Source organism: Haliaeetus leucocephalus, unplaced genomic scaffold, assembly GCF_000737465.1.
Source record: "Haliaeetus leucocephalus isolate CR32 unplaced genomic scaffold, Haliaeetus_leucocephalus-4.0 Scaffold1, whole genome shotgun sequence".
Lineage (NCBI taxonomy): Eukaryota > Metazoa > Chordata > Aves > Accipitriformes > Accipitridae > Haliaeetus > Haliaeetus leucocephalus.
Window position 1 is genome coordinate 15,747,455 of NW_010972437.1, and position 16,247 is coordinate 15,763,701.

A 16,247-nucleotide genomic window follows, 5' to 3' on the forward strand; every position below is an offset into this window, starting at 1 on the left:
ATGTTTCAGTGTATAAATACATCATAAATATTCTACATATGGGTAGCCCTGTTGTTTTCAATATTTTGTTGGTAATGACAATGGAAGAAATATATTTTGTGAGTTTGTGATACTCCAAAATTAAAGGCTTTTAGGGCAGTGTTAGGTTAATATTTCCATTGATTAAGTATGGAGTTACTTGATGAGTCAACAGGGGTACAGCAGGGGTCTACTCAATTTTCCAGTTTACCAAAAAGCGATTTTGAACTAACTACCATGTAAGCATGAGCAAAAGTATGAATGTGAAAATAGAGCCTTTGCTCAGTCCAGACACTCTTATACAATCTTGTGTCCTATTTTGGTTTCTATAAACAAAGAGAATACAGTCTTTATATTCAGCCAGAATTATAATGGAGCATACCAGCATACCCAGTAGCATGAAAACAAGGATGGATGCATTACATACTTTGCAATCCATTGATTTTATAAAAAAATATTGGGGGCTATATGAAAGCTAATTTCATATTTACATACAACACTACACTTGATTCTCATTAGCAAGAGTTATTTTTAAAATTTAGATAATTTTTACTATTAACAAATAGTATAGTGAAAAACAGTTTTTAACTACCCTTTTAACATATCCCACTTAAACATTAATGATAACTTATTTCTCTGCATTCATCAAATACTAAATATGTGTTCTGATTTTTTCAGGGCCTTTTAATCATATCAAGTCAAGTCTGTTGGGATCCACATCGGATTCAAATCTCAACAAATACAGTACAATCAACAAAATTCCTCAACTCACACTGAACTTTTCAGATATCAAAAGTGAAAAAAAATCTTCATCTCCTCCTTCTTCGGAGAAAGCAATTATTGCACCTAAGGTGAAAGACCGAACGCACAATGTAACAGAGAAGGTTACCCAGGTAAGGTAATAGCCATTATTTTAGTTCCTTTTCAGTTTTGTGGAGCCAATTATCAGTGTATTCAGTAAATTCTTACTATTTTCATAAATAATTTGGATATCTCCAAGACAGTTTGAAGGGTTTGAGCCATTACTTACTGTACCTCCAATTCAGTTGCACATGAGGTAGTTTACAACATTAGATGATACTGCTAACAAACAAAACTTTTCAGCTCTCTATTTTTCAATGGAAAAAAGCTGTAGTATGCATCAAGTGCCCCAAACAAGTCCACTAATTTCAGTGATTACTGTCAGTCATAAATGTTAGTTTCATTCTTTTTTCTTTTTCTCAGCTTTATAAATTGCTGATTAGTGCAAGGCACAACATGATAACAACTGGTAGGTGATTGTGCCACTGGTATAAGTATTATAGTTATGTCTTGTAATTCGTGTTTCAGTTCTTTGGCTTTTCATAATGCTCTTTCCTGTGGGTATCTTTTCTATATCTGTACATCAAAAAGGCCGTCAAAATGAAAAGCAGATATCTTTGGACTGGATGTATGATATATTCTGTCATATTTGGACATGAGGCATACAACTGAAACAAAACTGAAAACAATGCAAGATAGCATATTTCTTCACTCTAAGACAGATACAGTGCCCTCTGAAGGCAACAGTTTTCAGCTAAACTCAGTATTATTATTACATTTGTGTTGTAATGTCATGTGGAAATTGGCGAGGACAGGCCACCGATGTGCAACATACTGGAAAAAAAATATTAAGACATGATGGTATCCCAAATAACTTTTATAGTCTTAGTAAGCAGTGGGTTGGCCCTTAAATGCCCATCCACTCACAGACTGAAAGAGGTTAGAAGTGCTTTGTATTAGACTGCAGATATAGATTCTATAAGGAAGATCTTGCCAAGACTAGCTTTTGACTTACTGCTTACATACCTGCCTTCCATAGACCAGACAGCCGCTTCTCCACTTTGGTACTATGCCAGGTATTGTCAATGTTCCTACTCCCTTCAACAGATATAAAAAAGGAATGCATTGTACACCCTCCAGGAGAAATAGAGATAAAAGTTCTATCAGTTCTATCTTGAGATCAGGTAGTGCCTAAAAAGAAATTGGATTTTTATCTTTCATATATTTTGTCTTTGATAGCTAACTTGAATCTGCAACCATTGTACTTTCTTCCCTGGTCAGTTGTGAAAGATTTCATCTCTTCCAGATCCATTTTGATAGGCTTTAAATTATTCATAGTAGTTATCCATAGAAATCTTTTCACAGATAATATGGCAAAAAGTCACGTTACATTAAAAAGACTCGTTTTTATAAGTTATGTAAGCATAAGTCAAGTTTGATTGTTTTTTTCAAAATTCTGACTGGCTAATTAGTGCCAGAGTACCAAGTTTCTATGTCTTAATGACACTGTCGGGGGGGGGGGGGGGGGCGGTTATTGCCCAAACAACTTAGATAGATATTATGAAAAGGTCCAATAGAAATGGCTTGGGTTAGAAAAACCTTCCAGGAACACTGATACTAAACAAAATTCAAAATTAAATTTGAAATGCTCTATAAAATCTTTGCACTTCACAAAAGGCTTCCAATTTCATTTGACACTGGTTTATGTCCTTTTCTAGAACTATCTCAACCAATGTGCTGAGGTACAATTTGTGTAGCAAACTTTCATAATATAGCATTCATGATAATTGGAAAGAATTCCCCACAGCTGTTCCTTTTATTATATTCAGTTATCAATGTTTTTAGTTGCTACTGCAGCTTAAACTCTAGGATTAGGTACAGAGAGAAACTCCTAGGAGGTATATATAAATGTAGGTTTACTGAATTCGATAGCCAAAAATCTAGTTAGCTAGTTATTCATTAATTAGATTAGAAATAGACATTTAGAAGAAAGTGGCTAGTTTTAGTCCTGTTTATGTTTCTAATCCCCAGAGATTTCAATATGTTTTTTAAGAGTCAGCACTTTGAAGGTTCCACTGCATGTCTGCCTGTAAATCTCTTTGTAAAACTTTTCACAGGCCCAAAGATCCATTCTGTATCTGCAGAATAGTGCAAAAGTGGGTTTGGAAGGTTTGAGCACAGTGTTGAGAATAGAATATGGCAGAAACATCAGATGAGATTATTAGGATACACTCATGCTGGCACAGTCCTCTGATACGTAAATCTGTGAAACAGCATCAAAAATGTACAGAGGGCAATATGAACTATTTCATCTATGGGACAATATCAGTAAAAGAGCAAATGAGTATAAAATGGCCATGGTAAGTTAAAAGGTCGCCCTTTATCAGAGTAGTGACATTCTGAAATAGTCTTCTAATAAAAGAAGGTAGGGCAAGAATTCTAAATGTCATTAGACAGAGCCTGAGAAATGTAGTAAAGGGATAGATAACACAATGTGCTTTTCTGGGATTGCAGGACTTGGTGACATGGAAGGCCACTTCCAGTCACATATTGCACCATTCAAACATCCATCCATCTCTCTCTTTGTACTCCTTATTGTGTATCTCTCTCCCTTTCCTTTCCTCAGCTTTGCTGAGAAATTTGGTCCTGCTGCTATAACCTGACATTTCCACTACTGTGACTCCTCTCACTGTGCAACTCAAAATATAGAGACATGCACTCTGGTATGCATCACACTAAGGTATCAGTGAGCCTCACAGCTGGATCACTGCACTCTGGATTCTCTCTCATGCATCAATAATATCAACCTGAGTATCAGCATCACAGGACACAAGAACAAGTTCTTCTTTCGAGAGATAACAGCTGTATGACTTATATCATATCTGCAAGCTGGAGAAGTAATTTAGGTAGTGAAGACAGTGAAAAAGGAGGGGATGGCACATAACTACCTTCACAAGGTAGAGAAAGAATAATGAATAAAATAAATGAGTCATGGCCATTGTGTTTAGAGGAAGTGATACACTTTCAGAAAGCATTTAAAGAGGAGTGAGATGCTCTAGCAGTAAGATTTTAGTGGAATAAATTAGGAGCAGATGGGAGAATAAAGTTTAGAAAATAATTTCAGAAGGAACAGAAGATGTTGTGGGACAGTGGTTGATACTTCAAGTGAAAAATACAAACTTTGAAATGCAGGTGCAGAAAACAAGATTTCACTACAGAATTTAATAAATAAATAAATACAATTCTCAGCATTTTACCTTTTAAGTAATACAAATAAATGAATCTCTTCAAAAAGAGCTAGGTTACAAATTCTACTGCAAAGACCCTTCCAATATTGTCTTACTACTTAACAGGAATGTTCAGGACATTATGTAGAGATTAAAGTTGCCTTAAGATATAGCTTCCAGTGAAGTGCTGCACATGTGCTGGTCCTGAATAAGTAGGTACCCTGATCTCTTGTCCTTTCACCTCAGTCTTCACTGTTCAAAACTCCTTGTGTAATGCAATGCAGAGTAGCATAACATCTTCTGGATGCCTGTTTCTGCATAACATTGACTTTTACTCAGAGGAATAGTCCAATAGTAGCTGCCAGATAGTCCTTATTGAAAAACTGGCATTGTCATATCCCAGTGTAGATATTTGTCACTAAAATTAAATTTATGTTTCCATTCCACTTTACTAAAAGTTGGGGTTTTTTAATGTTTCACATTATCATTCCTGGATGTGCTAAGCTAGACTCTCTTCTAGAAGAGTCTCAACTTACTTTTTTTCATTATTCATTTCTTTTGACATTCTGTTCAAGGGGACAGCCCAATTTCTGCACTCTTTTGCACTGACAGGATCAGTTGGGATCCTGACACTGATTGTTAGAAAGAGACAAGTTTTCCCAGAGGCACAAAAAGTAGACCTCTATTAAAGAAAGCAGTGGGGCAAAAATTTTACATATATCCCTTAACATTTTTTAGGAATTTATAAAGAGGACTTCTGGCCTTAAAATTACAGCATGTAGAGGGGCAACAGTAAGTGATTTTACCATTTGTTTAAATACTGATTTATTTTAAAGCTTCTTACACATCCAGTTCCCACTGATGTAAGGCTCCAAAGCTGTGAACTCTGTTGTGAACAGACTCAGAGCAGCATGAAGATTAGAATAGTGAGTACCTATGCTTATTTTCAAAGAGTGAATTCCTAAATACCCATAGGTTAACACTGGAAACAAACAATAGCTGACCCAGTTAATAAACTTATAAATTACTGGTCTCTTTATTGTGTTGTTTAGGAAAAATTGTTTTGTGGTCTGTGATCATTAATGTTCAGAGATTATTGATCCCCTTGAAATTCATCAGTCTGTTGAGGTATAGCATGTGGTTGAAAGACTTAATATGTATCTGTTGTTTATGATTTGTCTCAATAGCTGACTTATAGGAAGGTAAAACTCTATGATCTTTAAATTTCTTGAAATAATACTTTTCAAAACAGTTTCATCATTCACCCACCTGTAGGAAATATATATACCCAAACTGGTTATATGGCTGATCAAACAATAAATATATACCTTGACAGGCTACATGGTTGATTGGAAGATTGTAATCTAATTTGCAGACATGCTGAGCAGCCACAGCTCTTCTGAAAGTAGAGTTCTCAGTGAAGGGGCGGGGGTCATATACGAAGTGATAGACCTTGTAGTTTCACTGCATGTTTTTGTGATCTGGCCAGACTCTATTCTGTCAGCCCCAAAAGGTTAAGAAATAAGTAACAATATCCCCCAAGGCCAGTCTCAGCTGTTGATATAAAAAGAACCATTACATGATCATGACTTCAAACTGACCTTCAGGTTTTCAGGCTAAAAGAAGACTAGTAGCATCTAGGACAGAGAGGGGCAATATAAGACCTAAAAATAAACCAAATTATTGATCTATACATTTTCAGCAGTCTGATTCAGCTGACACACTGTGCTGTTTACAGCATCATGCAATAACACACACACGAACAAGATTTCAAGGCTGTTCATTTTGGAACACAAGCTGACATAAAGCAGAAAATTCTGAATTAAGGGGAAAAAAATTTGATATGTCTTCCAATTACACAGCAAGGCATATATATAATAATGAATTCGGAGGGTAAGCAGAGCCAAAATTGCCTAGTTACTGTATGGGAAGTTTAAATTAAATTATTAGTTTCTGCTGAAGTGAGAATCATCTTTTTTCTGTTATTTGCTATTCCTGTTCTCAATGATCAATTGACATAGTTTATACAAGAATTTATTTCCCTTTGTTTACAATTATACTTAGCACCCTCATGCAATAAAATTTCACCTTGTATTGTCATTATATAATTAGGCTTTGTAATTACTATAGATGTAATTATAGAAATAGTATAAATGTGTGCAATTTCATTATCATTTAGAAGGTGTGACACGCTGTGTTTGAAAAGAAGAAAAGTAGAGAACATCATGGTGATGGCAAAACCAATAAAAATACCCCAGTCTCGGGGTAGTCATTTATACCTGTGCAAAGATGTCACCAAAACTGTAGAGCAGGCTCTTTTGCACCAGAGCAAGTAGCTATACAAAGTGCACAGAAGCAGAAAATAAAGCCCACTGTTTTGATCAGTTTCAGAAGAAAACATAGCATTTTCATTGGAATTACTTGCTATTGCATCAAGTAATAAAATGGCCAATATTGTTACAGATTCACAGCAACTGTGAAAGACAAAATATTCCTTCCTTCCTGTAAAGCCTCTTCTCTTTGTGACAGATGAATAGGCTAAGGCATCTGAAATGCTGCAGTGTTTTGAGATTTTACAACATATGGTAGAAATGGAGCAGTCAGAAAGCCCAGCTGCTTTGAAGCATATAACCTGGATGCATCCTTAATTAGTCCACGTCCTTCCCCCAAGATCTACTCTTCTGAAAAAGGGATTGCCTGATTTTGCTGAGTTGGGAAAAAGTATCCAGTATCTTCTATGAATTACACTTCTGAGTAATCAACATTTTGTGTGATCTCTTTGTTGTTACTGCCTTGAATCAGATACTCCATGATATGTTCTGTGATGCTAACATGGAATGGAGCATATACTTTTTTTTAATACTAGATCATTTTCCAAAGCAACATTCTTCTGTTGATGCTAATAAGTGGGGAAGATAGGTGGGCATAGGCTTTCAGACTGCATCGTAGTTTGTTCTGAAAAAAATGAACTTGATGAATATGTTGAGGGTGTAAGAACTAATGCCCTACAAAGCAAGTAAAACTGATCAAAACCAAGGTGTAGACAGCACTTAGGCAAACCTCATTTCTCTAGACTAGAGCTCTAAACCTCCAAACTCCCACTTCATGGTGGATTGACCTTGGGGGTTTCTAAACTTGGTAGGTTACTCAGTTGAAAACAACGGTTTCGACACCCACCAGAATGTCCCACCATGAACTGCAGGAAGCCAAGCCCCTGCTTAGTCCCTGTCAAGCCCCTCTGGGATCCAGAGAACTGGCAGAGTCCTCTGATCCACTTGGCATGCACAGCCTGAAACAATACCTTTCACATGTGCAGTTAGAGTTGCCTTAAAACAGCCATGAAAGGAGTCACAGTCTCTCTTTCAAGTAACTTTAGAACCATAAAAAAATGTAGTATGGAAAAGATCTCTAGAGGCCATCTAGCCCAATCTCCTAGTCCAAGCAGCGTAACTTCAAAGTTAGATCAGAGTCAGGTGGTTACCATGTTAACTCAGGAAACAGTTTCTATGTTTAGGCCAGCATAAGCATATACTTTCCCAGAGAAAATCACCTAGTAATAGACAGCAATAGCAGCTGGTGTGCAGAAAGAGGGAGGGAAGAGGGCAGAAAGCTGTGGATCTCATGGGCCAGAAAGAGCTGGCGTTTTACAAGGAACATTTCTGGTGTAGCTAACATTTATGGTACTCGCTTAAAAACAGGCAGTCCTGGGTTGTAGTCCCAGAGTATTTTGCCTGTTACTTATCTTATGTAAAAGACCATCTGATAAAAAATCCACAGAAATAACCCTGGGCACCAGGGCCTCAGACTCAGGACTCCCTCCCTCCCTCCCTGAGTGCCCTTACCCTCAATTGACCTGCATGCTGAAATCTGTTCTAGTGCCAGACACCTCACATGTAATGCACTGTAGTACCAATGTTGGATCTATCCACAAAATGCCATAACCTGGACAATATTTAGCATTTACCTGAAATTACATATTCATGCCTATTAAGAGTCCTTTTCATCAGACAAAAAATACAGGTATGTTCAGCTAACAATTTAATATTAATTTCTTGCACATAACTAGTTTCCCTTTTAGCATAATACTAGCTAATACACAAAGTGAAAAACTGGTGAGTAATTTGAAAGATTAATTTTTTCAAGGAAATAGTTAAGTTCCCACACATCACTAATGAGAGAAATTGATGAATAAACTAAATGTGAGAGCAGAATGTTCCTGCAATTTGCAGCTAATAAGGTGATGATATAACTGGTGATAATTATAAAGCAGTTATCTTCTACTACTTACTAGAAACCAGGTGACCTTAAGCATATAAAGGAGAAACAGCAGCAAGGCTATTACTCTTTTGGCCTGGGCAGAGGGGTAGGAGAGAAGCATGTGGATTGGTTAGTTTTGATGTATTGACAGCTGAGGAAAATAATTTCTGGTTAGGGTTTGTTAAGGTTTGGGATTTTTTTCATAGGATTAGAAACAGTAAGAAGCAGCAAAGACCATTAAGCCCACTCAGCACAGTATGTTATTTGATGAATTCTGAATGCCCTCAAAATTAATAAGCCAAATGAAAAGCTCATTCTTCTCATCTATTATATGTCATGTGTTAGAACTTGAATAAAGTTTTCAGCTTGTAACTGGTAACAGGATCAATAGAGAAGTGCATACCCAGAATAGTTCAGAGATAATGCTTTTTTAAAAAAAAAAAGGAGGAACACTCCTTAAATTATATTGAAATATTAATAAAAACCCAGTAAGGGAAAAATCAGGAAACAGATGTAGGAATCAAAAATCAAAGGGTCATTGAATCCCAAATATTATGTTTATGAGATTGTGTGCTAATCAGTGTGGTAACATGTAGTTGCAAAGCATTTATTGAGCTTTATGGGTGGTACAGGTGACACTGAGCGTAAAATTAATGAGCATAACACAACAAAAATATCTAGAAAATAATTACTAATAGTGGCTATTTCTGGCCATCTAGAGTATAGAAATATGCTATAAAATTCAAATACACCTGAAATAAAATACCTAAATTGCATGAATATTTAGTTGATATTCATAATACATAGAGAACTCAGAGTTTATTCTTCCTGATATCAGAGTGGCCTTGTATTAGATTTATATTAGATAAGTCTGTTTTTCTTTGACAGTTGAATAAATCTTTCATTGTAGCACATGGTGGAATTGTCTTTAAGGTACTTTAGGTGTATTTTCAAGCATAAATCTTTTATTCAGAGAATTGCCAATTTTACATTAAGGCAGCATCTTTTTAAATATGCAAATTGCATTAACTACTTTTCATTTAATATCTTGGAAGGTGGCATGAGAAGGTATGTTCAGCTCTGGACAGCCTGTTCGGAATACTGCTACTAATAAATGAGAAACATTTATTAAATGGGAAGAAAAGTTCATTTCACAGCTTTGCATTTTTTTCTAATCTAAGTATCTGTCTTCTTTGAAAATGTTCCACTTTCTAAATGAATTCTATTAATTATGGAGAAACCTACTTTCTTTTGAAACAAAAGAACTGCTGTATGGTATGGTCTCACATCTGTACCAATCTATTCTGTTCAGAGAAGTTTAGTTTCACTGGGTTTGTAGGTGGGTTAACAATGGAAGACTATAACCGAAGGAGAGTAATACCTTTTTCTGCAGCTTAGTCTGTAATGATGTTAGTTGCTGGGTTTGGAAGTGAGCAAGAAATCAGTGTCTGTGGCTCATGGTCATCCTGTATAACTTGTTAGAGGCCAGCTAATTTATTTTGATGAATTTTGTTAGGATAGCATGCAGACTGCAGCCTCCTTCCAGGTTTTCAAACAAAGCTTGAAAAATAAGTTTTGTATAGGATAGTAATTTCCAGATATACTATGCTGTTTATTTTCTCTCTCATTTACACCTACAATATCAAGTAAGCTAAGAAAACTGCAACAGTGAATGACCCATTCGGCAGTTTACACAGTGTGATAAATTAGTCAATATATCTAGAAAACAAAGAACATTAAGAACATTAAAGCTTGCAGTCAGACTTCTATCCTACGCATTTTTTCCACTGGATTGAGCTTTTGATGTCTGCAATCATACATGTGATCAGCCATAGTACCAAAAAGATTCTTATATCTCCCTGGTTAAATCCATAAATAAAAGGTCCTGTTCTCTCCAGAGCATGAGCTTCATTTGGCATAACACAGGCAAGGGAGAGATTCTCAAGGAGTTATTTTTGGCTCATGGATGCTGTGCTATCACAAATTTTGTTAGAGTACCAGAGTAGCTAGTGAAGAATCATCATGAAGGTCCTACCACAATTCCCCAAAACTAAAATATGTTTTTACATTGGAAAAAAAGAAAAAAGTCTAATGTAAGATCCAGCTACTGACTGAGGAAAAGCAAGTCTGTCTGCTCAGTTCTCCATGGTCACAACTCCACCCTTTTTCTCTGCCTAACCAGTATGAATTGAATGGATGGCTCTTGAAATCTGGATTGTGCTTTTATAGCTTGGTTTTGGTAGTGAAATGTGATTTGTATCATCACATTTTGTGTATATGTATATGCAATCTGTTGCAGCTCCCCTTGCCAAATGGCTTTTTGTGTGGAATGTTACTAACCAAATTTGGTAGAAGGTTGGGTAATGCACTAAATTTTCCTACAAGTGGTGTGAAGAGAGGAACCTGGGCGGAACACTAAGAGTAAATGTCTCCTTTAAGTGAATGAGGTTGGCATATGCTCATTAGGCATAAACACTGGAGAGCCACAGGGGAGATAGGCATTTCTAAATTAAGCTTTTCCCCAGCTACCAGAGCAGTTTCAATTCCAGTTCACACCTTTTTACACACTAAGGTCTCTAATTACAAAATGCAAATTTTCTAGAAACTGAAGTTTGCTTTTTTTGCTGATTATGGAAAAAATATTTACCATGAAACTGAAGGTTAAACTTAAACATGAAGGTATGCATAAGGATCTTTTCTCCCTTTCTCCTTTACTCTTGACAGTTACGTCCAAGTACTGTAACTACAGAACCAAACTATGGATGTAGCTGCTTCATTTTCACTCCATGCACTTCAGATATTCTTACAGATTTTATGTTCTTCTTTAGCTGCATCAAAATGTTTGGCAGCTATCAAACCAGTCTAAATGGATAATAATGAAAGATACATTTGTCATAAATATTGTGAGAAAGACAAGATAACATCAACAAACACAAAATCTACTTTGTTCTTTTAGGTGACTGAAAGCCACAGCAATAATTTAAGCCCTTATTACAAATATGACCCTTGATGTTTTGTTGTCAGACACATAAATGATTGTTAACAGCTTAGTATTGCCAGAAGAGCAACGACTAACTCGCAAACTCTTTAGCATTTTGAAGGATAGCATTTTGTGTCTTCTGAAATAACACCTCATAGTGAATTTTAAAAAGGGTTACACAACTTTTAATACATATTCTGGCATTAACATTTGCCATAAATAGTCAGTTGTCCTTCTTTGATAATCTGTATATCACTAATTTAAGATTTAAAGTACAGTAAAGCACACTCAATAAATCTGTATGCTTTTATGTATTGCTCTGATGATGCATTACCCACTAATATGAAAGTAATTACATACTGACTGGCAGGAAGAGGCTCCTGAGATATAAGATCTATAAGGCATTTCTTAATGTTTTCATGGAAAATAACCAATGGAAAATGAACAATAAAAATACTTCCTCTCTTTTAATATCTATCTTCATGAGAAAAATGAAAGGTTAGAGACAGTGAGTTTTCTAAATTATTACATGTATTCAAGTCTGGTGAAGCAATTTTGTTTGACAGTAACAACCACATAAATACTATTTCCCTGAAACCTGTACAATTTTACTGAACAAACATGAAAAGAAGGCTGTTCTACTGCTTTAATGTCATGGCATACATAACTTTCCTTGACAATTTGAAGACTTGGGGTTACTGTGTATTTAAATATCTTTAGCTATATAGATTTACCCAGTTATTTGATAGTCATATGAAAATGTGGCATTTCATGGCCTTAGTCCTGTAAGGCGCTCCTCAGTGCTCCCAGGAAGTCCCAAAGCTCTCAAATCCAAGTCAGACTTGAAAGTTTTCATCATCACCAAGGAAGGATGTTACCCTATCAAATGGAGACTAATTGGACAACATTTCTTGAGGAATCTTTGTAAATCTTTAAGACCAAGAATAGTTTTGTAATTCTCTTCACATAGAGAGTCCAATTACTTGATAATAAGGGCTGCCTCTTTGCTTTGTATTGCAGTATTTGTCAAGTTCTCTGATGTGCTATTACATCTCTGGAGATTTCAGTGTTCGTGGATATCATTATATTTATAAAGTGCAAGCACTAGTGAGAGTCCAGTAATTGTTCAGTACAGCTGCTATAATTTCAAGGCATCAACCCAATCACTGTATGCAGATGAGTCATGTCACTGTTGGATATATATATGGTGTGGGTGTGGGCTTCAGCTATGGGATCAGATCTTACATTTTTTCTCTGTTTCATCATATGTTTTAGATGGCGTGATGTAAAATATTACTATTGCTTATCTAAACACCATTTTCATGAGTATAATGTAATGTATTTTAATGACAGCCCTAAATAGAAAATATGAAGAGAAGAAAGATATACAGAGAGATCATTTTTAATTCTAAAAATACTAAAATACAAATTTATGATACACAGGAGAAACATGAATTTAAAGTTTTTCTGCTGTTCAGGCTAATCCTTATATATCTACCCCATTTTACAATTATACACTCTATTTCATGTATTTGTATAATTTTTTAAAAGTGTCTTCTAAAAGACCTTCCATTTCCAGCTCACATGCAACTTGCTATCACAGTACCATTAACACTGAAGCTACAGAATACTTAAAAGTTAAAACTTCAGCCAACAGGGTCAGCAAAGAGGTGTGTAAAACCCTGTCAGCTGCATATTACTTGCTCAGTGTTGTTTCCCACAAGCCTTCCCAAGGCTGGAAGACAGCATTTCTCTCCTCTTTTGGAGGAAACAAGAAATTTGAAAGCAGGTGTTTTGAAGTAGGCTTGATATGACAGTCTTCCAACACAAATTGTACCCATTACAGTGCAGGAAATTAAAGAGGAATCAGAGCACCAGAAAGCAGGCATGCAGGCAGCAAAATATTCACCTGTACCAATGAATCCATATCAAAAACCTCAAAGATGGAATTGTAACTAAACTACCTAATGCAGAGATAGAACAATTCAACCAGCGTAACTTGAACAGTCATGACAGCAGTGTTACATGCATAGGTGCACAAGACCTTTTTTAATCAATGTCAGTCTATTCCTTGTGGATTTTCCAATACTAAATTAGTGATTCTTATGGCAATATATTAAAAGGTTATGTCCAGGTCTCAGTTAGATTTTTGTTTTTCTTAAATTTTAACACCACCAAACAGCATTAATGTTCAACTTCACTGACATTTTTTGGACATTTATTATAAAAATTACTTAACACTAAATCAAATAGATTCTACATACCACTTTAAACTTACCAATTTTTTTCTCTTTTCGCACTATCTCATTGCCTACCAATTGCAGCACCCCCAGAATGTTGATTTACTGAGTATCCAAAAACTCTTCCAATGTTTCTGCATTTCAGTTGGATTGAGAATGCCACAAAGTCTGCCTTCAACTAACTCAAAAAAGCTTTATTTAGTGGCAGATTGAATTCTGGAACAAAAATGATCAAAATATGCTCAGATAAGCTTTGAGTTTTTCAGGTTCAGCCATTAATAACAGAAGTGCTGTTTCAATGCCTACCTAAAATTACACTTAGTGAATATGTGGTCAAAAAAAAAAAAAAAAAATCTGCTATGCTATTTCTGACCCTGCAAACAAAGAAATATTGAGCCCACTGTTTAAAGAAGAAGTTTTATATCCTCTTGTATCTAAAGTCCCAAATGGGAAACATATAGGACAGGCAAAGACAAGTTGTATTTTCACACAGCAGCAGATTTTCTTTAACAAAAGCTTGACTTAAAAAATATGGAGGCCATTAAAACACTGTGTTATAAGACCTCATGGATATACTTCAAACTGTCTGATAGAAAAAGTTAAGTATCAGCATTATATACAAATTGTCACACTACATAATTTTAAAGTGTTTAATACAGACAAAAGAGTAAAACAAGAAGACAAGTACTAACATTCCCCACCATTAGTATTTCTTGGTTAAGAAGATGTTCTTTAATAGCTATCCTTTGAAAAACATGTAAAAATATCTTTTAGGTGTAAAAATGACTTTTAATGCTGATGTGTGAAAGCAATATATAATGCTGTGTTTGGAGGGCGCATGAAATCAGAAACACTTTCAGTACTGGTGTAATCTTATTGGTTGTTCATGTCAGCATGAAGGAAGATGATCATCAAGATGACTGAAATATTAAAGAGCATTATAGTCTTCTGGGGAATTAGGTAATGCCTACCATCAGGGAGCAAATGTTGATTTAATTTCCATTTGCTCAGTAATGCTTGTGTAATATTTATTTTTAGGTCTTTTTAGATATAGAGATCTCTTCAGGAGGTCCAGTCTATAGGGGTCTCACGGTGTGAATAGAGAATAAAAGGGAAGAGATATCTTTGCTAGTTATAGCTTGGTAGCTTCAGTAGAACTAATACACAGGAGAAAAGAGAGTTCCACAAATCTAATGAAATCTCCAACGCAAAATCATATCCTCTTTTAAAGCTGAAGTAATACTCCTTCTTTTTTTGAACTGCGCTATTATTTGGATTTAAGGTCTATGGTCATGATAAAAAGGGTTAGTTGTTACAAGAATATGGCTTTAGCTTCACGTTTTTAATTTCTTTTGTTTTTCCAGTTTTTCCTGTTCAATACTGTTATTTGCCTTGTTAATAGATATGAAAATGAGTTCAAAACTACCTATTAAAAGGAGGACATTGTACTCATGATCTAAGGGGTTTTGGATGATATTGGCAGTGTTCATTCTGCACCATAAGCTGCATCATAGAGCAAACAGGAATAGTAACTTAGCTTTACTTGAACTTAGGAGACGCTACCTTCCTTGATTGCCTAGTCACCAACAATAAACTTGTACAGAGTTAAAAATGCTGCTAGAAGAAAATTTTTACTCCAAATAGCTTTTAATTTATTGTGAAATTACTTTGAGGTCATTGAGATTAACCTAGCCTAATAATCTATGGAAACCTCCTATAAAAATGAGAAGGGTATGAATGTTCTCATGTCACCTCTTGCCTATGTTCCTTCAGAAAACAGAACATGCTTTACATTTCATTAATGTAGTCACCTTCCACTGTTAGACTCAGATAACGAGTATGGGCGATTTTGGCTTTCTGACTCAACTTTGAAATGTATTATTTGGATTAGATCTGAAAAGTCAAAAGTTCTTCCAAACTCCTTCCCTTATTTTTTGACTGGCTACAATAATGTCTATAATAGAATTATCCTGGTTCCATTATCATCTTGTTTACATTTTCATGTAAATTTCAGAACTTGGCTGCTGAATACATTTTATACAATAAGAAATTTTAAAGGTTCTTCAATCTCTACTCATAATAAAGATATTCAAGTCTCTCAGCATACAAGAAGCTGACATGTTTCTAGATTTGCTACAGCTTCCCTGACTTAAAGATGCAGGAGTGATCATCTGTTCATCTGTCAGGGCTGTGCACCTAGCATTGGACTGAGCCCAGCAAGATATTGGCAAAATAATATTTTTTCATGCCATATAGTATTTCCTAGAAATACATCATTTTAACATTATGTTTCAGTGAGTGGACTGGTAGCATCTTTCATAGTTTTACGCAAGATGTTTTATGGGTGAGATAAATGTTTAAGTCCCCAAGTAATTTGGGACTATATTTATAGTTTGAGCTTTATTAAATATCTATGAAATTCTTTTAACATGAAAGGTGCTAAACAAGAGCTAACCTTGTTAGTACAAGCTTTACTTTAATTCATCTGTGGCAAAAGCAGCAATGACAAAACAGTATTTAGTACTGAATATAACTACATCATTTAAATATACAGTTCATGAGACACACTTCGTCATGAGACATAGGAAAGTACCTTTCTGAAAAGCTAATTTATTACGCTTTGCACCCATCAAACTTCCACATCTACCTTTTGCATAGATATCCTCAGTATCCATCTACCTTACCACTGTTGGGTTTTCCCCCACCATGTATACCTCTTATTTT

General features: G+C 35.4%; 1 protein-coding gene across 1 annotated transcript in view; it reads left to right on the forward strand.

The window, feature by feature from the left end:
* The window catches only part of KCNH7 (potassium voltage-gated channel, subfamily H (eag-related), member 7), a 241,098-nt gene that overhangs the window by 166,702 nt on the left and 58,149 nt on the right, over positions 1-16,247 (forward strand). Inside the window, exon 6 of the mRNA XM_010567570.1 lies at positions 697-911. Coding sequence (XP_010565872.1) covers positions 697-911 — 215 coding nt within the window. The remainder of the gene's footprint in view (positions 1-696; positions 912-16,247) is intronic.